Source organism: Misgurnus anguillicaudatus, chromosome 20 (assembly GCF_027580225.2).
Source record: "Misgurnus anguillicaudatus chromosome 20, ASM2758022v2, whole genome shotgun sequence".
NCBI lineage: Eukaryota > Metazoa > Chordata > Actinopteri > Cypriniformes > Cobitidae > Misgurnus > Misgurnus anguillicaudatus.
Window position 1 is genome coordinate 29,151,639 of NC_073356.2, and position 23,870 is coordinate 29,175,508.

The 23,870-nt window shown below is 37.1% G+C and overlaps 2 protein-coding genes across 5 annotated transcripts; one reads left to right on the top strand and one right to left on the bottom strand.

The window, feature by feature from the left end:
- Window positions 1–1,085: 1,085 nt before the first annotated feature.
- On the bottom strand, window positions 1,086–20,532 carry ago3b (argonaute RISC catalytic component 3b). Of its 2 annotated transcripts, none has more exons than XM_055220471.2 (19): window positions 19,967–20,532; window positions 17,638–17,809; window positions 16,498–16,618; window positions 16,166–16,374; window positions 15,811–15,947; window positions 14,795–14,929; window positions 14,470–14,557; window positions 14,107–14,254; window positions 13,802–13,921; window positions 11,431–11,553; window positions 10,810–10,943; window positions 10,546–10,730; window positions 10,311–10,470; window positions 8,088–8,178; window positions 7,310–7,504; window positions 7,004–7,138; window positions 6,816–6,917; window positions 6,459–6,658; window positions 1,086–6,378 (listed from the first exon to the last, which is right to left on the bottom strand). In XM_055220471.2, exons 1-19 carry the CDS (start codon window positions 19,983–19,985, stop codon window positions 6,270–6,272), a joined length of 2,583 nt encoding a protein of 860 aa, XP_055076446.1. In that variant the 5' UTR covers window positions 19,986–20,532; the 3' UTR covers window positions 1,086–6,269. The 2 variants fall into 2 exon arrangements, with proteins under 2 accessions (XP_055076446.1, XP_055076445.1); XM_055220470.2 differs by having other exon boundaries at window positions 11,410–11,553.
- olah (oleoyl-ACP hydrolase) lies at window positions 19,568–22,925 on the top strand. Of its 3 annotated transcripts, none has more exons than XM_073858458.1 (7): window positions 19,568–19,704; window positions 21,469–21,602; window positions 21,678–21,816; window positions 21,997–22,096; window positions 22,251–22,420; window positions 22,524–22,606; window positions 22,692–22,925. In XM_073858458.1, the coding sequence occupies exons 2-7, from the start codon at window positions 21,473–21,475 to the stop codon at window positions 22,832–22,834; spliced, it is 765 nt and encodes a 254-aa protein (XP_073714559.1). In that variant the 5' UTR covers window positions 19,568–19,704; window positions 21,469–21,472; the 3' UTR covers window positions 22,835–22,925. The 3 variants fall into 3 exon arrangements, with proteins under 3 accessions (XP_073714559.1, XP_055076460.1, XP_055076459.1); XM_055220485.2 differs by lacking the exon at window positions 19,568–19,704 and adding an exon at window positions 20,937–21,045; XM_055220484.2 differs by lacking the exon at window positions 19,568–19,704 and adding an exon at window positions 21,052–21,261.
- The last annotated feature ends 945 nt before the right edge of the window (window positions 22,926–23,870 follow it).

A 23,870-nucleotide genomic window follows, 5' to 3' on the forward strand; every position in this document is an offset into this window, starting at 1 on the left:
TCAGTATGTGTTTTCCTGGGAATCAAACCCATAACCTTTGCATTACTAGCACAATGCTTTACCAACTGAGCTTTATGGACTGACATGGAAAGTTTGTCACGTTTTAAGTTGATAAAATGAAATGTTTCGTTTTGTAATTAATTTACATAGCATACGTTAACTCGGTCTATATGCACATGCTTTGTCTAGGTTTCATAAAATCATGCAAATTCCTTTATAAGATTAAGAATAAACAAAAAAGATTGATACTTAAGTTGCATTCCCCAAATTTACCTAAAAAAAATTAATAATGATGTCTGCCTTAAGTAACATTAAAGGCATTTAGATTAAAACATCTACCCCTGGTTTCACAGAAATGGCTTAAGGCTAGTCCTATACTAAAACACGTCTGAGCAGTCTTAACTGAAAATAAAAGCACAGTCAGAGCTAAAAATAAAATGCCAGTGCCAATCACCTCAAGATACACACCTGTAACGCCTTTTTCTAAGGCATGTTTATAAAGGATGCTTTAAAATCTTAATTTAATGAAGGCCTAATACTGGATTTAACTAAGCCTCTTCTGTAAAACCAGGCCTTTAACTAACATTAAAAAAAGCACCACACCAAAGGTTATTTCGGGGTTGAGGTGTAAAATATCCTAAATCCGAATTATCTGGAACACACTCTAAAAATGGCTGGGCTATTTTTAATCCAAGTTTGGCAAATATTGGACAGAACACAACGCTGGGGTAAAACTGACCCAATGCTGGGTTGTTTTATCCCATGGTTGCATAACAACAACCCAACATTGGGTAATTTTTAACCTGGCATAACCTATTGTTCTGTCCTATATTTACCCATTATGAGTTAAAAATAACCTAGTCGTTTATAGAGTGCAGCATTAATCTTATCTACATTTATGACATTATAATAATCCATAATCTTTTTAAAAGCTATAATATATACATTTTTAGCAATGAATCACCAGTGTTACTCCTCACCCATGTGAAGCAAACTAAAGTTCTTTACAATGAACAAAAACATGTAAATGTAAAATTTATTCATATGCATCATTTCTATCCAAGACAAACACTTCATAATACATATTGAAAGTTTGCATACATATACTTTATTTAAAATATTGAGAATTAAATAGAACAGCCAAATAAAACAATCCAATGAAAGAATACATTAGAAAGGCTGAGATGAAACAAAAAGAGATGAATATATTTAAAAACAAGACAATTAATTTTGTTATTTCGTCACACTGTAACTAAACCATTACATCAAAGTGTTGAATGTGTATCTCAATGGAAAGACTGCTGACTTTGGATAAAACCGTGATATTAAAGTAACAGTTAATCTTAAAAGTTGGCTCCTGGCTAGAACCAAGCCATCTTACTTATACAGTAATCGTTTCACACTTCAGGTAAAATATTAGTGATTTTGCAAACTAAGTTATTGCCATTTCATTACATACAGAAAAAACTGATTTGACACCGATTGTTGAAAATAGTTGCAAGATAAAAATAAACTACAAGTGTGCATTTGGGATGTTTCCAGGCTTTGTACTGTATAGCCTTCTTGTTCAGTGCATGATCTGATAGTTATGCAGTGCCAAATAATAATAAAAAAAACTACCTTTGTATAGAAAGTTTGGTCCAGAGACCCCGTTACTGGCAAACTCTGTGATTCAATGTCTTATTGGCGAAAAAGAGGCACAATCACACCCACACATACAGTTTTAACACTCTTGAACACACATTATACAGTATATCATATAAATATATACTAACTTTAATATAGGCTTGTTGGGCCCTTAAAAATGTCTTAATATTCTGTCTGATAACAGCACCATCAGAAAAGGCACATTCCACTTACTAAACACCTCAACAAAGCCACAGAAACAAACAAAAGCGGTAAATACTCCAAGCTCGAAGAAAACAGACACCACATGACAAGTTCAAAAGGGTTAGTAGCCAACAGGCCTTTACAAACGTCCCCGTGTGCGAATCACCCAACACTTAACCGAAATGGAAATGTTAAGGCGGTACCTTCATGTTTACGTTACTAAATGTAATAAAGCATAAGAATAAGGTACTGAAGGCTCAGCTCCTTGTTGAACGACATTATTTCTTTCGTAAGACGATATAAATACCACAGAAGAAGAATGCAAAGAAACTCACTCAAAACTAATTTCTTTCGAAAAATGACGACGAGACGAATCTAATAGTCAACAGTCTATTGCATATCAGCCCAATTTATATTAGTAGCTATTAATCTCACCATTACCATCTTTTGCTTATTATCAACTTTCATAGACTTTGTTAGCAAAAATAATCGATGTGCATACGCAGGTCTGCTATTTAAAAATATACAAATATACCTCTCATCTGATTTAAAAACGCTTTAAGGTATCCACAGTCCAGCTTTAAGCTAAGTACGTCAGGGTTTATGGGAGCCCTTTAAGCCACACCCACAAATTAAACTGCTCCCACCCACAGGCCTTAAACGACTTATTCCGTGGCACGTTAAGAAGGCTGTGTAAGATTTCAGCACACATCATTGACAGCTCAACACACATGTCTGCAAACTCTCCTGATCACTTCCCTTGTTCAAGTAAATTTATGCTGGTAGAGACAGAAATTATAGTTCTCAAAGTCAATAAAACAAGGAAAAGAGCACCAAAGCTATTCAATATTATTACAAGGATACAATTTTTGAATTCCAGTTAACCCACTAAAACATTTATTTCATTTTTTAAATTCCAAAACATTTAATTTGTCTGAAACTACAATAAAAATATGTATTTATTGATTTGTTTAGTTTTTAACTATTTTTGGCTGCCTTAAAAGGGACATTCCACTTTTTTGAAAATATGCCCATTTTCCAGCATCCCTAGAGCCAAACGTTTGATTCCCACCGTTTTGGAATCCATTCAGCCGATCTCCGGGTCTGGCGCCACCACCCCCAGCATAGCTCAGCACAATCCATTCAATCGGACCAGACCACTAGCACCGCGCCAAAAAAACAACCAAAGAGCTTCGACATTCTTCCCATTCAAAACTTGACTCTTCTATAGTTACATCATGTACCAAGACAAACGGAAAATTAAAAGTTGCAATTTTCTATGCAGATATGGCTAGGAACTACACTCTCACTCTGGCGCAACAATCAAGGACCCCGCTGCCGCAACATGGCTGCAGGAGGCGCAGTGATACCACGCACCGCCCGAAAATAGTCCCAAAAATAGCTATTAAAAGTTATATTATTCAGGCGCTATTATACCATTTTGGGCGCTGCGTAATATCACTGCACATGCCGCAGCCATGCCACGGCAGCAAAGTCCCCGATCACCACGCCAGACCGAGTGCACAGCTCCCAGCCATATTGGCCTAGAAAATCACAACTTTTATTTTTTTGTCGAACCTAAAACATGATGTAACTACAGAAGAGTCACGTTCCAAATAGGAAAAATACCGAAACTCCCTGGCCATTTCTAGCGCGATGCCAATGGTCCAATCAGATCCAATGGACTGTGCCAAGCCATGCCAAAAGTGGCAGCACCAGACCCGGAGATCAGCCGAATGGACCCCAAAACGATAAAAATCAAACGTTCAACTCCAGGGTAGCTGGAAAACTAGCATATTTTCAAAAAAGTGGAATGTCCCTTTAATTTTTTTATTTAATCAAATCGGTCATTTATAAAAAATAAAAGTCGTAAAGTAAAAATTCATTTTAACGTAGTGTTTTAAATATTGGCTAAACTTTAACTTCTAGATTAAGTTGAGCAATTTCAACTTCTTTTAAACCTTTTTTTGCTTAACCTAATTTGATAAGTTAAAGTGTAGCCAAAATTTAAAATGTAATAAAATGCGCAAGCAATTTGATTAAACGTAAAAATTAAAGTCCAAAATATGTTTCTAATTGCGAAACATTTTCAAGCTAACCGAACAAAACGAAACACACGAAAACGCTCCAAAGCTCAAATTTTAAGTGTTTACTCTGTAAAAATTCATTAATCACACACAATTTAACAAGTTTTCGCAGTAAACGAACAGCTGAGATATTAGTGTGGCAGAGATCACCCTTATTACAGCATCTCACTCTTTAGCACCTTGGGCGTTTCACCCAATCTAAGACCATACAGCTTTTTAAACAATGAAGTGCAGCAATATATTTGTCAGTCGTTTTTCACAGGACCTCTCTTGCGATCTCTCCAAATATAAGTGTTATGCAAAATAGCAGCTACACCGGTCAACACGTATTTACTGATACAAAGCAGAAAGACCACAGTGCCATTCACAGTAAGGGCGATGTAAAAGAGTGCGAGAGGTCACGGAGTTCATAAATATACCCCACACCGCTACAATCTAAATAACCTCTCCTAACCCTGATTTTGGAGGCACATTGGTTTGGTCTGTGTGGAATGTAGTTTAATACAAGGGCCTATGAAATAGAAAGGGTTAAAATTTTAAATAAAAAATACAAAAAGTTAACTGGGGAGAGTCGCGACTGGGACTTTCTGTTATATAAGTTCACTGATTCAATGGTTGCTGAATAAACATTAACAATAGTCCAAATAGCTAAATTTCTATCAGACATTATGTACATGCCACTCATACTTTATATATTTAAAACGTACCCCAGCGAAATTGAATTTAGGGACATTTCCTACAAAACAGGCACTTTATTTTACTTTTTATACGAATGGTAAGTTTCGATCTTAAGATGACAAAGCTTTACGAGAGTCCTGTAACGATCATCTTTGTAAACTTAACCCTAAAATGAAAACACCCCCCACCACACACCCAACAACCTTAAAATACATCAGTTGGCTTTTTGATAAAATTCCCATATCCGTGGCATTCAAGTTCATGAAAAAAAGTGAGTTTTTAAAAGTAAAGCATTCGATTATAAGGTACGGTTTGCATCATATAATGAAAGTCTACAACAGAGCCTTCAATAATTGGCTTATTGCACTAAAAGGCTTATGGGACAGTGTTTGTCAGAGTTCACAGGGGTAAAACAGGAAAGACACCTGATAATAACTTAAATACATAATTTACAGATGCGTACTGACAATGTAAGCTCAAAATTATAAATAACCAAAGAGAAATGTGAAATGTCCGACAGCCGTAAAGTGTTTTTTATCAATATCGTAGGCCTCCGAGTCGCCTTGGGTGGAATTATACGTGCGTAGGCCTACATATTCATACAAGTTTGCTATGGTCACGCACCGTCCCATTTCAAAGCTTCCGCCGTAGGTGCGTAAGGACACAACGAGGCACCCAGGATTCAACGCACACACATAAACGTACAGTCGACTACTACATGGAAATTTTTCACCAACCTTGTGTTTCAATGAAGTTCAAAGTTCCCCTTTTGATGAAGCTGCAGCCCTTAGCTAATCTGTCACCCGCTTAATGAGTGAGCCGAGGAGAACGGCAAGAGGAACGGCGCGGAAGCAACAGTTTAGACGGAAGGTGAAGTATTTTCCATGCAGCGCATGGAGCAGAAAGTTAATATATTACAGAGGTGTACGTAACACACATAATCCTTCAAAAAAAGACTGTGGAATTGGATGGAAAGGTGAGGCTCAATAACTCTCCAATGTTCGATAAGCAAATAAGACATGGAAACTTGAGATGTAAATGAGATGCAAAGGAACAGACGTGTCTGACGTGGAATGGAATGACATTCCAGGAAGAGTTTGTCTTTAGGCTTAGCGAAGTAAAGTAACTTGCTTTCATGCTGAAACCAGTTTTGCTGCTTTTTGCCAATGTTTAAAAGCACGTGGAGTTCCTCTAGTGGCATTCCTCCAACATACTTCTACACAAGACCTAATAAAATGCATAAACCAGGCGCTCCAAGATTAGTTTCAGTTGTGCTTCAACACATCTGCAAGTGACTCAAGCTAGAGCAGCTATGTGCAGAAATCTACGCGTCTCAAATCGCACCTTTGCCAAATAAATAACACTGCATTATTTGCTGATTCACAAATAGTTGATCGAGCAAACCTTTACGCTTGGTTTTGTGACCTATACATGTTAAATGGACAGTTCTACGAATCTAATAAATAATGGTATAGCTGCTAAATCTACATCATAAAAACAATTAAACGGACCAAAAATCCTCGAGCGAAGCAGCAGTGAAAAGATTGGCCGTTTTCTATTGCATAACAGTGCTGTTGTCCTCCTGTAAGTTCGGTTACATTTGGTTCGCTTTAGCAGCCTGTGATATGGAGAAGCCCTCCCCACCTAAGTGCATGATAACAGGTCGGGGCGGGGCTAAGCGAAGTACATGGTCCTCAGTGTGTCGTGATGGATCTGTACGGCTTTGGCCAGGGCCTGGGGGTCACGCCCGTTGCTTTGGCCTGACACGTGGCTACCTTCAGCGCTGTGAAGAATAAAAAAAAAGAGAAATGTTCAAAGACCCGTAACTTGCTAAATTTAAGACGGCCTGTATATCTTCCCTACCTGTCATGCTCTTTGTCCACCAAATGGTAGCGGGCTCTGAAGGCTACAAGATGGGCATAGTAGGCTGGTGCTGGGATGGATACGGACCGAGTGCAGCGGACGTATGTGTGGCACAGCTGGTAGGTCAAAAGCTGGAACTCGTCGGCTGTAAAGCAGTTGTCGTCCCACAGCACATGGTAGTGTGAAGGTCGGCTTGTACCCTGTATTAACAGCAACAAATGAGAATGCACACAATGAAGACAATTGTTAGAGTTGGGCTTTTAACCCAAGAGTTGTTTTGACATCAGTTTCAGAAGGCTTATCAATACACTGTCATAATACTGATAAGGAACAGTTCTGTTCACATGTCATACATACCTGTATTCCAGCGTGACTGCAAAGATAAAAGTCAAATTCATAAGGATGGGTGATGTCAGTGTCCACTGTGGTACCAGCTGGAATGTTTCCACTTCGGCCCACCTTAAAAACAAAAAAGTGAGAGTGTGAGCTTTGAAATAGAAAGGCAGCAAAAATCAACACTAAACTATTAGGAGACTTTTCCTCACCCTTTCAGTGCGGTCGGCGCAGAAGAGCCGTGTGTGGTGGCGTTTCTGGACGACAATGTAGGTGATGCCGGGTTGATATTCCTTCTCAAGACTGATACAGGCTTCACGAATGGCCAGCAACTCGTAGTACAGAACCTAGAAAGACATACGACACATAGAAATGTTCAAAATAGAAATGTTTAAGCATTATAAGAGATTTCATATTTAAGTTCAACCAAAAATGAAACCTCAGGTAAACTATTCCTTAAATAAATAAATAAATGCAGTGATGTCTAAAGAAAGAGAGGGGGCGTAGGAGAGCCTCACTTGTCTGAACTGTCCCTCAGATACTCCATCCCTGTAGAAGATGATTCTGGTGGGTTTGTAGTGGGTGGACTTGTAGAACTGAATAAGCAGCTCTCGCACCATGGACGCCAGGTCCTGTATGACCTCCTGCCTCGGCCTCTGAACACGGACTGTAGCGCAGTACCTGCTGGGGTGAGCGTCCATACTGCCAACCACCTGTGCAGAACAGCAGATATAGAGGAAACAGTTAAACTTATTAAATTTGATATTGGAGCTTGAGAGACATTCACTATGAATGTTCGTATATGAAAAGCAAACATCAAATTTGGGTGTTTCATACACTGCAAACAAATGATTTAAGAAAAAAAAATTTTTGCACTTTTGTCTTGTCTTCAGTAAAAATATCCAAAAATTCTTAAATTAAGATGCTTTTTCTTGATGAGCAAAACGACCCAAGAAAATAAGTCTAGGTTTAAGACGAAAAATATCAAATTTAAGATATTTTGTGCACAAAACAAGCAAAAAAATCTGCCAATGTGGTAAGCAAAAAATCTTGAACAATTTTTTTAAACACAAAATTCAAGAAAAATTTGCTTACCCCATTTGCAGATTTTTTTGCTTGTTTTATGCAAAAGTTTTTCTTGAAAATCATTTTTTGCAGTGTAAAAATTAAATAAAAGAATATGGGTTTGTATAACATGAAGGTAAGTTAATGGTGACAGCAATACAGCAATAGAATTACAAACGTGACATATTTCCAGTTACTTAAACTCTATAAATGCAAATATTGGCATCTCACAGCTGCAATTGAGGGTTTCTTCCCATCTCCTGCAGGTGGATGAGTGACATCAGCTCCCAAAAAGATGACTGGCTGCTGGAAAACAGATGGGCTGGAAAACAAATAAACAGAAACCAAGCATTAAAACATTGAGGTTTTTGTTTTCCACACTGAATCACACCTCCACAGTATAACATTATTAACAGAGTAAAACTCTAAACTTACACCATGACCCAAGCAAGTAAAACGTGATAAGAAGAGCTCAGATGCAAAACCGTTAACATTGCAAAAAATACTTTCTTACTTAGTATATTTGTCTTGTTTTCAGTAAAAATATCTTAAAATTCTTAAATTATATGTATTTTCTTGATGAGCAAAATGACCTAAGAAAATAAGTCAAGTTTTTAGACGAAAAAAGGTGCTTAAAACAAGCAACAAAAATCTGCCAATGGAATAAGAAAACTTTTCTTAAAATAAGTTGACTTTTTCATAAACACTTAATTCAAGAAATATTTTCTTATTCCATTGGCAGATTTTTTTGCTTGCTTTAAGCACAAATTTGCTTAAACTTTATTTTTTTTGTCTAAAAACGTATTTTCCTAGGTCATTTTTTCATCAAGAAAATACATCTTAATTTAAGATTTTTTTATATTTTTATTGAAAACAAGACAAAAATACTAGAGCTGCCTAACGATTAGTTGCAACTAATTGTTTGCAGAATAAAAGTTTTTATTTACATATTTAATGCGTATAATAATTATGTATATATAAATATATGTTATGTATATATTTAAGAAATATTTGCATGTGTATAAGCATTTGTATATTTACATATAATTTATATCATATATAAATATAAATATTTATTATATCAATATATTTTTTCCTTAAAATTATACATACATGTTTGTATTTTTATATACATAATATTTGTGTAATGTACCATGTATAATATTATGTAAACAAAAACTTTTATTCTGCAAACGAATAGTCATGACTAATCATTAAGCAGCCCTAAAATACAAAGTAAAAAAGTAATTTTTTTGCAGTTTAGAACCCCGTACCCACTGCTAACTTTCGTGATTGACAACTGTATTTACATGTGGAAGTAATTCTCATTAATGATCATTCCATGGGTGTACGGAACAAGACTCACTCCCGAAACTGTGACGATTAAAACAGATGTAACCATATCAACGTTTTGCCCACACCTGTGGTTATCATTCACAGCTTTGACAAAAATAAAATTACAGCGTTATGTTTTGCAATAAACCACAGTCTTGGCGTTGTGTGTTTGTGAGCTATTTGTGAGGCTGCTTCTCTCAGCGCTGTCTTGCAGTGTTGCCAGGTCCTCGTCTTTTTTTGTACCTGCATACCTTTGTGGCGCTTATCCTTTTATGGCTTTTGGCTCATGAAGCAATTAAGTTTTTGGTTTTCAGAGATCGTGCACCCCGCCTTTTAATAACACCAATGTTGGCATTTGAAATCACCTAAACAAACACACCCCTAACCCAATAGAATCTGAACCTTTCTTTTAATGGACCAACCTCACACATACGCAACTCAGGAAAGATGTTGGTTAGTAGACACGCTCTCTTACTGCTGATAGACTACAAATGTTATTTTGGTACTCGGCCCGACTCCCTTTTACAAAGCGTTCCCCCCCCAAAAAAAATCGTGCACCCCGCCTTTAAAGTGAGAAGCTGCCAGTCCAATATTTTGAATCTTTGAGGTAAAGCATTTGGATTTATTTCAGTTTATTATTGGATTTTCTTGCTTGCTGTATTTTTCGTGCAAAATCTGTAAACACTAGTCAGCAAACGCTCGTGCTTGTGTCACAACGCACACATAAGCCTTTTTCAACTTCTAGGCATTTATTTTTTCAGAAAAGAGACCCATCATGTCCATGATGCATGCTTAAATACTTCATTAGCAACTAGTTGTACACACTATGCAAAGTATCTGTAAATGCGGTTGTCACTACCTGCATTTTGCGGGAGTTAATTTGGTTGTAGATTGTGTTTGTCAGTCCCATAAATTACTGAACTGTGTGTGTACAAAACAAGATTAAGCACTAAAAGGTGATGTGACAATTGAGTTTAAATGTAGTGTGTACAATACTTGCCGAAGCATTCGGTTAATGTAATCATGTCATTTTTAATGGAATTGGCGTTTAGCGACTAAGCATACAAGCTCCTCATATATAAAGTTATGGGAAGAATTGAATATACTATGCTCTCTCACCGTTGATGTGGAACCAGTATGTTGTTGATGCCACCCAGCTTGACGTTGATTTTGAGGCAGAGGTTGGAGAGGGTCTGGGGAGACGTCTTCACCACGTTTTTTACTTGCACACACTGAGTGGCCATTCCCAACAGAGTGTCTCCAACACGCTTCACTTCCGCTGGAGAAAGAAATGACAAACTTAAGCACAACAGACCAAGAACAATCCGGTGGCAAAAAACGTTAAAGTACGTATCATAAACGGGGGTTTTTCCGGGCAGTATGACGATGATAAGCTGAAGGCCAGCGTAGGTGTTCTTCAGGTGACGAAACATCGGTTCCACGTTATCTGCTCCCTGAGCGTATTTGCAGAAACATGGCTGGCCTTGTATGGGCATCCCAGCATCCTTCGAGATCTTACGCAGCTGGTCTGTAAAGCCCCTGTGGAAAATAACCTCTGGTTTAATTCTAGCACAAGAGGTGCATTTGATAATAGACGGAGAGATGGAAAACACCTCACTTGAGAACTTCTTCACGGCATTGTCTCTGAGTGGCGAAACAGGCGATGGCCCACATCTTGATCTCAACTCCAGTGTGAAACTGCTTGCCTCTCATGTCCCAAACCCCGTGACTCGGGGTGGCTACTGTGCGATTCTGTAAGATTAATTTGATAAAGGTTACTTTCCACTCATACATGCTTACAATGAGTTAAAACACTGCACAAACATACAGACTACAGGATGGTTCATGTCTGCCAGAACTTGGATACATTTGTTTTGCATTTAAATAATATGCAAACTTATTATGTAAGCTTTATCTTAATTGGTCAGTTGTGACAATCATATTGGAAAGTGTTACCCATATACTAAATAAAAACTGCTATAAAATGCAAAAGTAAGATACTGGCAAGAGAGAAAAAGCATGCAGTTAAACATAAAAATGTTAAAGCACGCAGCCATGCAATTCATTCCATTAATTTAAAAATATCATGCAAATATGTTACAATTAGCAACAGCCAAAAAATGTATTTACCAATTCATCAAGACTCAAACCAAACCCAACTTCTATCCTCCTACACAAACACAAAAGCATACAGCACACGAGTGAAAGGGGCGGGTACCATGAAGTGTTCAGAGCTCACCCTGCCGCCGTACTGCAGCATGGGGGCGGGCAGGACGCGACCCGTCACCTCCGCCATCTCGTCCCGCACGCGGAACTGAAACTCCTGCACAAAGGGGTCCAGGTTGTAGTTGGCACTGCGAACCTGAGGGAAGCGAGAGAGAGAGTGGAGAAAAAGTTATATACATGGAGAATAATAAGATTTAGTTTTAGATTCTTTCTACTTCAAATTCATGAATGATGGACACTTATTGGCTATTATTCACATTTCATTATAAAACTCTGGCAATGTATATGTTTAATAGGGCTGCATGATATAAAAAAATGCAATATGCAAAAGGGCAGGGCAAAAAAAATAGATTTTCCGATTAATCGTTTTTTTTACGTGGTTTCAAGTGGTTTCACATAAAAAGTCAGTGTTATGGAAGCATTTTAGATTTCACAAGCAAGATGGTTACAATAGTGGTGGCTCTTAATTTCTTTTTATTAATTACCCACTTCAGTGTTTCGAACAAGATTTTAAGAGACTGTGGTGGTGATGACGTCACCCGCTAATTAGCATATATGTGACGTCATCATGTCGTGTTTGCGTTTGATCTAGTGATGGCACCTGAAATATGTTTCACTTCTACTCTTTGATCTGTATCTGTATTTGATCTGTATTATATATCAAATTATATTTTAAGCCGAATTAAACTGTTTTAAATAGTGAAATAAAAATGTAAATCGGAATCATGAAAATTCTATTTGTGGGGGCCAGTGTTGATTCTGTGGTGGGCCACCACAAATAAATCAATGTATGGGAAACACTGCACTTGTTTACTTCTGTTCACTGTTCTTTTTTATAAATATAGTATTTGTATTAAATCAATATTCATTGAGTTAAATGGAGTATAAAAATCAATCCGAGAATCTGAATCGAACTGGGACATCTAAATATAAAAAAATTCTTAAATTAAGATGTATTTTCTTGATGAGCAAAATGACCTAGGAAAATAAGTCTTGTTTTTGGACCAAAAATATAAAATGTAAGTGAATTTGTGCTTAAAACAAGCAAACAAAATCTTCAACTGGAATAAGAAAAATGATTCTTGAAATTTGTTTTCATAAACACTTAATTCAAGAATTTTTTTCTTATTTCATTGGCAGATTTTTTTTTGCTTGTTTTAAGCACAAATTCACTTACATTTAATATTTTCCAAGGTCATTTTGCCAATCAAGAAAATACATATTAATCTAAGGATTTTTAGACATTTTTTACTGAAAACAAGACAAAAATACTAAGAAAGTCATTTTTGCAGTGTAATATGCGATAACTTATATTATAGTGATAATGCTTTGAGTTAAAAAAAAAATCAGTATTGTTAAAAAAGATATATTTGAAGAGTTTGGTTCCAAAACGCAATAAATCCATTTTGACAAATTTTGGTAAAAACGTGTTTTCTATACCAAGAAAGTGACAAGATGAAAACCACTATTTTCTGTTACAAACTTTCACATAGCATCTTTAGGTTATAAAAACATTAAAAATTCAAATCCATAACTTGATTTTCAAAGATTTATAATAAAAACACATTTTTTCCATGACAAGTTTTTTTTTAAATGCTACAAATCTATTCAATCAATGTATACATGTGCATTTATCTTTGCCATGTCATATTCATTTAGTTGACTAGTTGTATACACTGATTAAAAATAAACATTAATGGCATTAACCAAAACACTTAGTTTGTTATATTAATGACACTGTCATTGCTGTGGTAATACTTGACAGCGTCACTTAACATTTTTCAAATGTTTTGGTCCTGCTCGATTTTCGTTGACTTTGAGTAAAATAATGTAAAGTTTTCATAAGATCCCCTGGGGTCAATGTGTTAGAATCACATAAACTTCACAGATGCTGTCGGGAGAGCACCCGTCTCCCGAGTGCCTCTTGCGAAAGTTATTGGATGTTGATGACTTACAATCTTTCCCATTACAGAAAACAACCACAGGTTTATCAATGACATTAAAGTATTATTTTGTTTTTGTTTGTTTGTTGATCACGAAGTACAAAGTAGATGAGGAAAACTAAGATTCCGTGTACTCAACGCGCCACCATTGTTTGTTTACATTGCGTGGAATGGTGCGCTGTAATATGTGGAGCGGATTTATTGCGTTCTGTAGAAAAGCAGGAGTGGGGTATATTGCATTTTGGGAAAAAGGGAGAAAAGATGACAGAATAACACTGCGGATATTGGATTTCCGTAAAATTAAGAATTTACTTTTAAATACTGACCTGATATAATACTGATTTTGGCAGTAAATCATTTTTTTCCAAAATGGCGTTTATTGCGATTTGGAACCAAACTCTTCATTTATATATATATATATATATGTGTGATAATGCTTACCAGTCTGCTGATCTCTTCCTGTCTGTCTGGGGCCGAGCGGGCTGTGGCCTTAATCATGGTGGAGGTTTGGTTGTCTGTTAATTTTTTAATGCAGCGTTGGCCTGCCACAATGTTACACACCTGAGCAAAGAGGACAGACTTTAAGGATGGTATTGATCACAAGAACATGAGCTTTACAAGTTGATAAATCTGAAAGGTTTGAGCAGTTTGATGTCTAGAAATAACAACACTCAAATAAACAAAGCGTTGATGGTGACTCTGTACATGTATACTGAAATCTTGTGATTTAATATCTTGACTCTTACTTCCAGAGGCAGGTAGGTGTGTTTTTGTTCCTGTCCCACTTGCAGACAGGGCAGATGGGGGTACTTGAGCTGTAGGTTGTACTTTTCCCTGAAATATTGGGCCACTGTTCTCTCCACCGTCTGCCCGTTCTCCAGCTGTAGAGGAAACCTGTCAAGATAAAAATACAAAAAAACAGAAGTAATGAGGAATATGGCAAACAGACAACCATGAAGAAGTGTCCTTGACTTCTGTCATTAATTGATTAAACTTATTATATGCAACATTATACGGTTGATATGTGTGTGCGGGTATATAAAAAATCATATTGTGTTAGTCTTTTTTCCTGTCAGTTTTTTGGTCCTTGCAGCTGAATATACACTTACGTCTGGTGGGTGGCTGGTCGGCGGGTAACATTACACACCCTGTATTTCCTTCGCATGGTGCCACAGTGGGTGACCTCAACCTTCAAACCTAAAGAGATGAGATCGAATTTACACCACTACACAGACTCCAAACCCTATCGTTCAGCTTCACAGCACAGATCTAGATTAATACAGGTCTACATGTTCAGTACATAAACTCATAAATCTGTAGTTTACACTCTCTGAGTAGCAGAAAATCCAAGCTACACCAAATAATTCAGATGAAGGAAAATGTTTAAGTCGCCATCTCTTGAGTGAAGTCGACGAACATGACACCCAAACCAACCTTTGATCTCTTTGGTGAACTTGACTCTGTGGGAATCGGTGAGGGGGCGGGGCTGCTCGTCGATATTGTGGATATCCAGAACCTCACACATGAACTGAATCACCTGCTGGGCTTTGTAAAACGCAGTGGCGGAAACTATGGGTTGGAAAAATTTTTACCTCAGTTATTGTTTAGGTGACAAAACCACATGCTGGTAATTAAATTAATAGATCATTAAATAAATAAACAAACATAAATAAAGTATTTAATAAACATAAATATTTTTCAGGGGAAAGTGTTTTACTTTTTCTGCTTTAAAAGACCTTGTCCTAACACGCCCACCCAAAAAGCTTTGAGATATTTGCATTTCTTTTTTGTGATATAGTAGTGCAGAATTTATCCACTTTACAAAAAAACTGTGCTCAAGGTTTGTTTCCCCCAATCAGTTACTCATTCATTTTAAAATTATGAAAAAAAATCCTTTTTTTTTAAACTGTATTCACAAACCACTTGGATCCCAGAAAATTTATTTTAAAGGGCACCGATTTCATTGCTAAAAAAACTTTATTTTTTTGTAATTGGTATAATACAATGTGTTTGCGTGGTTTATGGTTCAAAAAACACATTATTTTCCACATACCGTACATTTTTGTAACTCCAGATTTAATTCTCTTCCTGAAACTTGGATTTTGTACAAAACTCATACATTTTTAAAAAGTTGTGATCCTGATTGGCCAGCTAATCTGTACGTTGTGATTGGCCTGAATACCTCTGACGTCAGCAGGAAATGTGATGCTCCTTACCATGTTTGAAAGATTCGATCACAATGCAATGCTAACAGGTTTTAACTTACAGGCTGAGTCCGAAGCGGCAGGAATTATGATCATCTTAATGGCATGCGTGTATATTCGCACACATATTCCAGAAAATCATTGTCAGTGTGAATGAACCAAAAATCAAATTATCCCACACGAATCCCAGATGCATTTTCCATAATTTCTGTGTAAAAAATGGCTTTAGAGTCTTCTCTGACTCACCGTCAATGTTCAACATCATCTTCCACATGGCGGGTCGCACTGATTGGTGGAATCCAAACCACACCTCCCTCCCCCCACCCAGTGGGTGATCATAGCCCTCAGGGGAGGAGAAGAAAGACCGTCCCACTGGGGTGTACCTGAAGAGAGACATAAAAAAATAAACGTTACACGGAGAGAGCAACGATGTGTACTCCTATGTTAACCTTATCATACATCTACATCGAAAGGTCATCTCATATTACAACACTGAGCCACGCAGTGCATTGCTGAAGACGCAACCGACTCAAACACGTGCTCTAATTATATTAAACAGCATACATGATCAGGTAACAGTACACATGGGAAGTCTTCTTACCTCATAGAGGGCAGATGGCGGAGAACCACATCCACAGCGTGTACGGGATTGGTGCTAATTGGTTTATCCAGCACTGAAGGTTCCGGCATACTCCGTCCAGTAAGAACCTCATGCAGCATGTGCCAGCTGACCAGCGACACAAACTTAATGCACACCTTAAACAGTCTGTCCTTTCCACCTTCACCCGGCAGGGTCACATCCAAGTCCACCTACAGGAATAACGCACATGTGTTCCTTGTTGAATGTTTTTTTTTTTGTTCGGAATACTGACCTGATTAGCATATTCAACAGCATTTTGAATAAACTTTGAATAATTTTCTCTCTTCACTTACCCCTCCTGTGGCCACTGGTAATGGTTGGGCGGTGTATAGGCTTTTTTTGCCATCATAGACCGGTCTTCTGTCCCCGAAGATTGTCACCTTAAAGTGCTGCACCATTGTATCCACCACCTCTCTAGAAGCCATCACAGAAAGATAATGGCAAATAATGATCATCAAAGGTTTAATGAAACCAAACTAGTACATTTTTATTAGATTTCAATCTAATTTATATAAACCGCAAAGTCTTTAATATAACGTCACAAGTGCTCATTTAATAAAAGCGCCTCCCTTTTATGTAAACTAGGCTTATTATTATTCATGGCTTATTTACAAGTCACATCAGCAGGTAGTAAATAGAATTTTTATTTAAAAAAAATTCTGGATTTTTTTTCACGCTACCATATTTTATCCCAGTGGTTCTCAAACTGGGGGCCGGGGCCCCCAGGGGAGCCGCGAGATGGTGCCAGGGGGGCCCCAGTTTTATGCCATTTTATAAAATAAATTATTTATCATGAATTCTTTGCAATTAAACCTAAAAAAATGAGACTACTAACCAACAGCACTACTTCGTATCATTTAATATGTTTTGTTTAATCAAAAGTTGAGTTTTAAAACAGTTTCTTGTCATTAATATTCTTTGGGGGGCCGCGAAGGAATGCGCCATACAAAAGGGGGGCCGCATGCTGAAAAAGTTTGAGAACCACTGTTTTCATGATCAAATATCAAAATAGTTGAGCAAAGAGTTTATTAATGCCTATATATCCAAATAGCTTTCGGACTTGCTTTAGTGTAACAATGTTTATTATTATATGTTAAATTATATATTTTAATATATGAAGAGTTTCGTTGCAAAACGAGATAAATCCATTTTTTAAAATTTTTGTCAAAATATGTTTATTATTATGTTATCATGTTATTATTTTATTTTATGGTGCTACTTAGCTGTATTGTTTAAGTTATGAAGGTTTAAATAAATAAAAACCAACTGCAGTTAAATTGAAATTAATTGGAATGCACAACCAAAAAACGAGATTTCTGAACAATTAAAAAAAACGGTGGCTATCTCGTTCTGCAACGAAACTCTTCAAATAATATTTAATATATCTTCTTAAGAAAACGTTTTATTTGTTGACTGTTGTGTGTATGGAGCACCTGTTAACACGCCGTGGGCATTTTTCTGGCTTGATGTCCACATCATACAGGTAGACGTCCATCTTGGGGATGTCCACCTGAAAGCAGTTGGCCAGCAGCTTGATGGGTTTCCCCATGGTGCCATAGCCCGGCCTTCGAGGGACGGAGAACAGGGGCGCATCCCCAACGGCTCCTGTCGGGAAAACCAAAGGGAATTTCCATCAACGGTGGTTATCACTATATCAGTTGGACTTTCAACGTCAGCAATACCCACTGAACAGACAGCAAAAAACCCAGAACACCCCACACAAGAAATTAAATGTATTATAATGCACCAAGATATAAGGCAAGCCCCGTTCTACGAATATGTATACACCATTTATAAATGTTCAAATTTCATAACAACATGATTAATAATGGAATTATTAGCAATGTGGCATTCCGAAGTTCATTTTGTGACAGTGAAAAATAAAAATCAACATGAAAGTGAGCGATGGTTTAAAAGGAAATTTCCTTTAAATGCCTACTCACCGCATCAAGGCAAATACTCAGCATTACCAAACTATGAAAATAACCCATATCCCACGCCTTACTGACACACCAGCATACACGTGTGAAACCAAAACTAACAAGTAACAACATACCTACAACTGGTTACGACTTCCAAAGAAAAAATAGTTAGCATCGTTAGCATCGTCGGCACACTCACGATTTTGGGGACTTGTCTTACTTTCATTTCCTGAGGGCGCACATGGCCAATATACTTTGTTGTTTGATTCTACACGTTTAAATTTTATTGCAATGACTTAAAATGTACTTTAAAGCAGATTATTTAAAATGTCACAGTTAGGAGACCAAAATTGCCCTTTGTGAGTTTTTTTAAGACGTGCATGAGTGGGTGATTTAAACTTTGTGTAATTATTTCCATTGCAGTTTCACTTTGAATATCAGCTTTGACATCACATCTGTTTTCTCACATTGAGTTTGCAGATGATGGCATCATGTAACATCAGAGGTGGGCTTGTTATGACTGCTGTTGTAAAGATGCTTTAAAGGGGTTTACATAGTCAAACTGTTATTGAGAGGTGTGTAAGGGGAATTCTGCAGCAAACGATTCTTACATTTCCCAGGGAGCCATTGCCATGCTGGCGTTACCCATGTGGCTTCCCTCTCGCCATGGTAACCGAAACTACTAAGAGTAACAACCAATTAAAAGATGAACAGATGTTTCTAAAAATAAACCCAGGTACAACGATCATGTAAGACACACAACAGCCGTGCATAGACCTGCACAAAACTGATTTAACACCGAATTGCTCAGTTCACAAACAATCGTTCACACACACACACACACACACACACACACACACACACACACACACACACACACACACACACACACACACGAGTCAACTTTTCTCACTTTCATTGAAATTCCTAATAATAGGGTGTGCTAAATATAGCTAGGAGCATCTTTACATTTGACTGGAACGTACCCCAGGTTTGTTGTTGACTGGTTGCTTGGAGTTTATAAGTGAAATTAAATGACAAACGGGCACATTTACAAGGGTTTTACTCATTCAGGAAATAAGACACAATGTTTCTCCTCTCATGATTCAATAATTTAGGGCAGGCCAAGCAAAAGAATTGAAAGTCGACTGATGGCATTTGAAAAGCTATAGTAGACAAACTCAACTTCTTATTGATCGAGCGATATAAGACAGGCAAACTTATGAACTCTTATTGGCAGACCCAAGAGCAGTTTAAGATTATATCATTATCATTTCAGCACTGTTCCTGTAGCTCAGTGGTGGAGCAATATATAACCAGCAAAAAGGTGGTGCGGTCCATTTAAACTTTTTTTTTTAAAAAACATGATTAACTTTCCTAAGTGAAACACACACATCATCTTTAAAGTCTTTGGTGAGATATAAAGGCTGTGGAGATTGAATGAAGTGGCGAATTTCTGACAGTCGTCATGGCAACTGATGAACAAAACTTGCCCTTCCTCCGCTCGAGGACCGCCGCACCTGACGAACGACGCACCTGTGCGTGACAGCTGGGCCATAATGCCGTGACGTCAGCAGGGTAAGTGAGTCACGATCTTCCACACATGGCGTTTCGTTGCAAAAAACCAAACCTCCACACAAATTTGTTTGCTACACACCCAAATGTCAAAGAGCGGCGAAGTGGCTCAGTCTAGCAACCTGATATTCCTTCATGAACTGGCATAATACATATATTCTTGTCTTACAAAACTGACGCAAGCATTTCATGAATGACGTTGTACGCAACAAAGTTACACCATAGTTAAAGTAAGGAATTGTAAATATGTCACCCAACAACTTACCTGTAGTTCCGATTTCCATTCATGAGGTCTCTGTCCGGATTCTAGCCGGCTCCAGGAGATCAAATACCGGTTGAAGGGTGTTTCTTTAAAACCACTGACTATCCTCACTTATGGATCCGTATAAAGACCTACACTCCCGGCTTTTGCCACGTACGTTGAAGCGGGCCGCTCGGGGGTTCTGCCCTGGTCGGGGCTTCACCGGCCAGTAACTTACCGGTGTCGGTCTACTACAAGGCACTGACTTAACAAAATGTAGTCAACCCTATGTCGGAGATATAAAACTGCAACCGGAAACTCAAAAACTCAAAAGAATATTTATCAGCAGCCTTGAACCATCCGCAATGGCTCTTCTAAAGTGTCCGGTCTCTTATAAACAACGAAAAAACACTCGGATCTGAAGCTGATAGCTTGATAATCTTTCCTGAATCCACAGCGTGACTTTGATTTCAGTCGCTTTAATCCTCGTTTACCGGCGTCGGTTGGCGTCTCATCGACTCGCTTCGGTCCTGTTACCGGTTTGCTTCGGGTTTACCATCTCGGCACAGTCAGGGAGACCCTACAGGAAATACCAACTGCAGGAAACGCCGTCACATCCTATTATATTGATAGGTGTGTTCAACTTCACGCCGCGCTGCGCAGACAGATCTACTTATGACATCGAAGTACCGCGAGAGGGATTGGAAAATAACGCAATGCTCTCGCGCTGTTTTGTTTTTCGCAGCGCCACATGAAGTCGAACAAACCTTATTTTTTTACTTATTTGATTTATATTTGATATTTATGAGCATAAATGATACATGAACTCCTTATAAAATTGTATTTATATTGACTAATTTATTTATTATATATCAACAGTTTGGCATACAAATGGTAGCCTTCCTTTTTCTTTAGAAATATTTTTAAAGCTTGTTAAATGAAAGAAAAATAAATAAATTATCACTTTCCACATGAAACCTCCTTCAACAAGATATGCTAGATTAATTTAATGCAAATTGTGACCTATAGATGGCAGCAGCGTGTTTCATATGTATATCATTACCAAAGAAGAAGATTATACAGGAAATAAACAGCATTTAATCGTGAGAACAGAACTTTATCGTTTGATTAAATCGTTATGATGATATAATGGACATGATGTACAACAAAATTATGAATTAATTAAAATATCCTTTTCTGAATCATCACAAATGAAACGATTAAATAATTTCAGCACAACTGATTTATATAGGGAAATTAATTTCATAATGAAAATGTGATTTTCTACGATGTAATAATTCATTATTACAAATACTCATGTAAGTTAATTATAGTTCAAGTAAAGCGCAGGTGTTTTTTCTCTCTAACCAAATTCTGTAGGCAATATTCAATATTTGTACAACTTTTCAATGTAACATGTATGATTTTTTATCACAAACTTAATTAATATTAATATTTTCATAAGCTTACAATTTTGTCATTTATGCATCATTGATCAAGGGTCATATACATTGTTTCTGTCTCAGAGAGATGGACAAAGTCATAAACTGTTTCAGCAAGTGTCCAGATGCTGTTGTCCGTCTTATCTGTTTCCCCTGGGCCGGTGGAGGGTCCATCCACTATGCCCGCTGGGCTAAAGCCCTCAACAACTCCATTGAAGGTAGTCTATTTTAAGGTGAATACAGGTGAATTATTTTTTTAACTCGGAACTTTTTTTAAACGTCTGTTTTTGTAGTGTATTCAGTTAGACTGCCTGGCAGAGAAGGGAGAACCAAGGAACCATTTTTTATGAATATGCAAGAAATCCTTGATGAGGTCATTGGTGTGCTACTTCCAAAACTCAAAGAGAAGCCATTTGCCCTCTTTGGACATAGGTATGCAACATTAAAGGTGTAAAATCATCCAAGCTAATTAATGAAATATAAAATTTCAATGAAATATGATGAAACCCCATGTCAAGATTTATGACAGCAAATATCAATGCATAGTTTGAGAAAAACACGTTACACATAATTTTACATGCTTTTTATTCGTTACGCAATTTGTTAATTCAGTTTTGGAGCTATGACTTGCTTTGCCTTTGCCGAGCATGTGAAGAAGGTCTTTGATCTTGAGCCGATCCATATATTTCTCTCTGGAGCCTCTGCACCATATGTAAGTGTAATGTGTTTTGTACTGTATGTTGTGTTATTTATGTGAAGGTTAGTGCCACATGAGCCCACAAATTATGTTACTGGAAAATGTATGTACAAATTACATTAAATGTATACTTATGCTTAGATAACTAAAATGTAAACTGTTCTCTAAGTCTGAGGCAAGATTGCAGGCACCAAAAAGAAGTCACCTTTCAGATCAAGACTTCCTTGCATGGGTAAATTCTATTGGAGGAACACCGCCAGAGATACTGGCCAATGCCGAGCTTGTAAAACTTTTTTTGCCTGCGCTAAAGGCAGACCTCTGTGTGGCTGACAACTTTAGGTGGGTTTACAAAACACACTTTATTCAGACTTTAAAACAATATATATAAAAAAACAATGTTTTACAAGTACTTAATAACCGTTGAGTTCTTTATTTCTGTCAGGTGTAGCAGCCCATCAACACCCTTTTTATCATGTCCAGTCACATGCTTTGATGGACAGGAGGACACACCCCATGACTTACAAGGTTGTCCGAAATGGACAAGAAATATAAAAATGCACAAATTTGAGTCTTCTTTTTATATTCAATGCTTGTATTTTGTCTCTTACAGCGTGGAAGCTCATGACAAGTGGTGAATTTACAGTGCAGATGCTCCCTGGATCTCACTTTTACCTGAAAGAAAAAGCAAATGAAAAAATTATACTGGACCATATTACTAAACATCTTGAGACAGCAGAGATGGACTATTTGTAGAAACTCAGTCCTTTGTCACACTAACGGAAGTTCATTCAGACTACTATCAAGACATATTTATGTGATAAATGATTGCTTATTTATATTTTCACTGATGAAATAAGGTTTAATGTAAAATGAATTCATTTTGGGAGACAGAGAGTACAATAATAATACCAAAAGTTTTCATTCCATTAGTCAAGCATGCCAATATTAAAAATTCATTTTGACCAATCAAATCCGTGCATGGATTTATACATTCAGATGAAATGAAAGATGAGATACGTGTAAATAATTTTGTTAATAATAATAAAAAAAAGGAAAATACAGAATAAAATTACAAAATGCCTTGAATTGTTTCATTGTCATTATAAGATAGTTTGTCAGTTTTCGTCATCAAAACACTTTGAGGTACCGCGCCATAAACTGTTCCAAGAGTGCTAGATTTGGGCAAGATGCAGTTTACTGGGTTGGGCAGCTGAGCAACAGCAAATACTGTTTGACTAGTTGTCATGGACAAAACATGTCATGACAGATGATGAAGTAGACGGAGTCGTTGTTGAGTAATTGTTGAGCGTCGCTATGGTCTTAAATTATTGAATAAACTGCGGTTGCGCGTTCCTGTTACCAGGAGACGCGCATACCCGAGACCACTGCAAACCGACAGCACGCGCTTGAAAGTTTTACGATTTTCGGTAAGTCACTAACGGTTTGGGTAGGTTAATTTATACAAAAAATACTTTTTTGTGCATTAGGTAAATGTAAGTTTATTTTTACAATTTCTTTTAAATTGCAGATAAAGAAAATATAATGAAGTGCTTTTATATGTAGTGCTTTTTTTAATGATCTTCTAAAAGCTACTGATATGTTAGCCTTGATGATGTCATGTATTATTGCTAAAGTCTGCATATATAATAATACCAAAACACGTAGTGTTAAATCAAATGGACAGAATTAAAAAAAACAATAGAAAAACATTTGCCTGTTTTTAGTACTTTTTGTCTTTATTTGTCACATTTTTCCTCTTGTAAAGGTTAAATAAATTGATCTGTCATAA

Excerpts from the sequence above, each read along its gene's own strand:
- ago3b (XM_055220470.2), bottom strand. Across the intron at positions 15,948-16,165 it reads CGCCATCTGCCCTCTATGAG|GTACACCCCAGTGGGACGGT; the intron begins GTAAGAAGACTT and ends GTCTCTCTTCAG. Across the intron at positions 11,554-13,801 it reads AGGAAGAGATCAGCAGACTG|GTTCGCAGTGCCAACTACAA; the intron begins GTAAGCATTATC and ends CGCTTCCCTCAG.
- olah (XM_073858458.1), top strand. The coding sequence starts at position 21,473 with ATGGACAAAGTCATAAACTGTTTCAGCAAGTGTCCAGATGCTGTTGTC. Across the intron at positions 21,817-21,996 it reads TTTGCCCTCTTTGGACATAG|TTTTGGAGCTATGACTTGCT; the intron begins GTATGCAACATT and ends TTGTTAATTCAG. Across the intron at positions 22,607-22,691 it reads CACACCCCATGACTTACAAG|CGTGGAAGCTCATGACAAGT; the intron begins GTTGTCCGAAAT and ends TGTCTCTTACAG.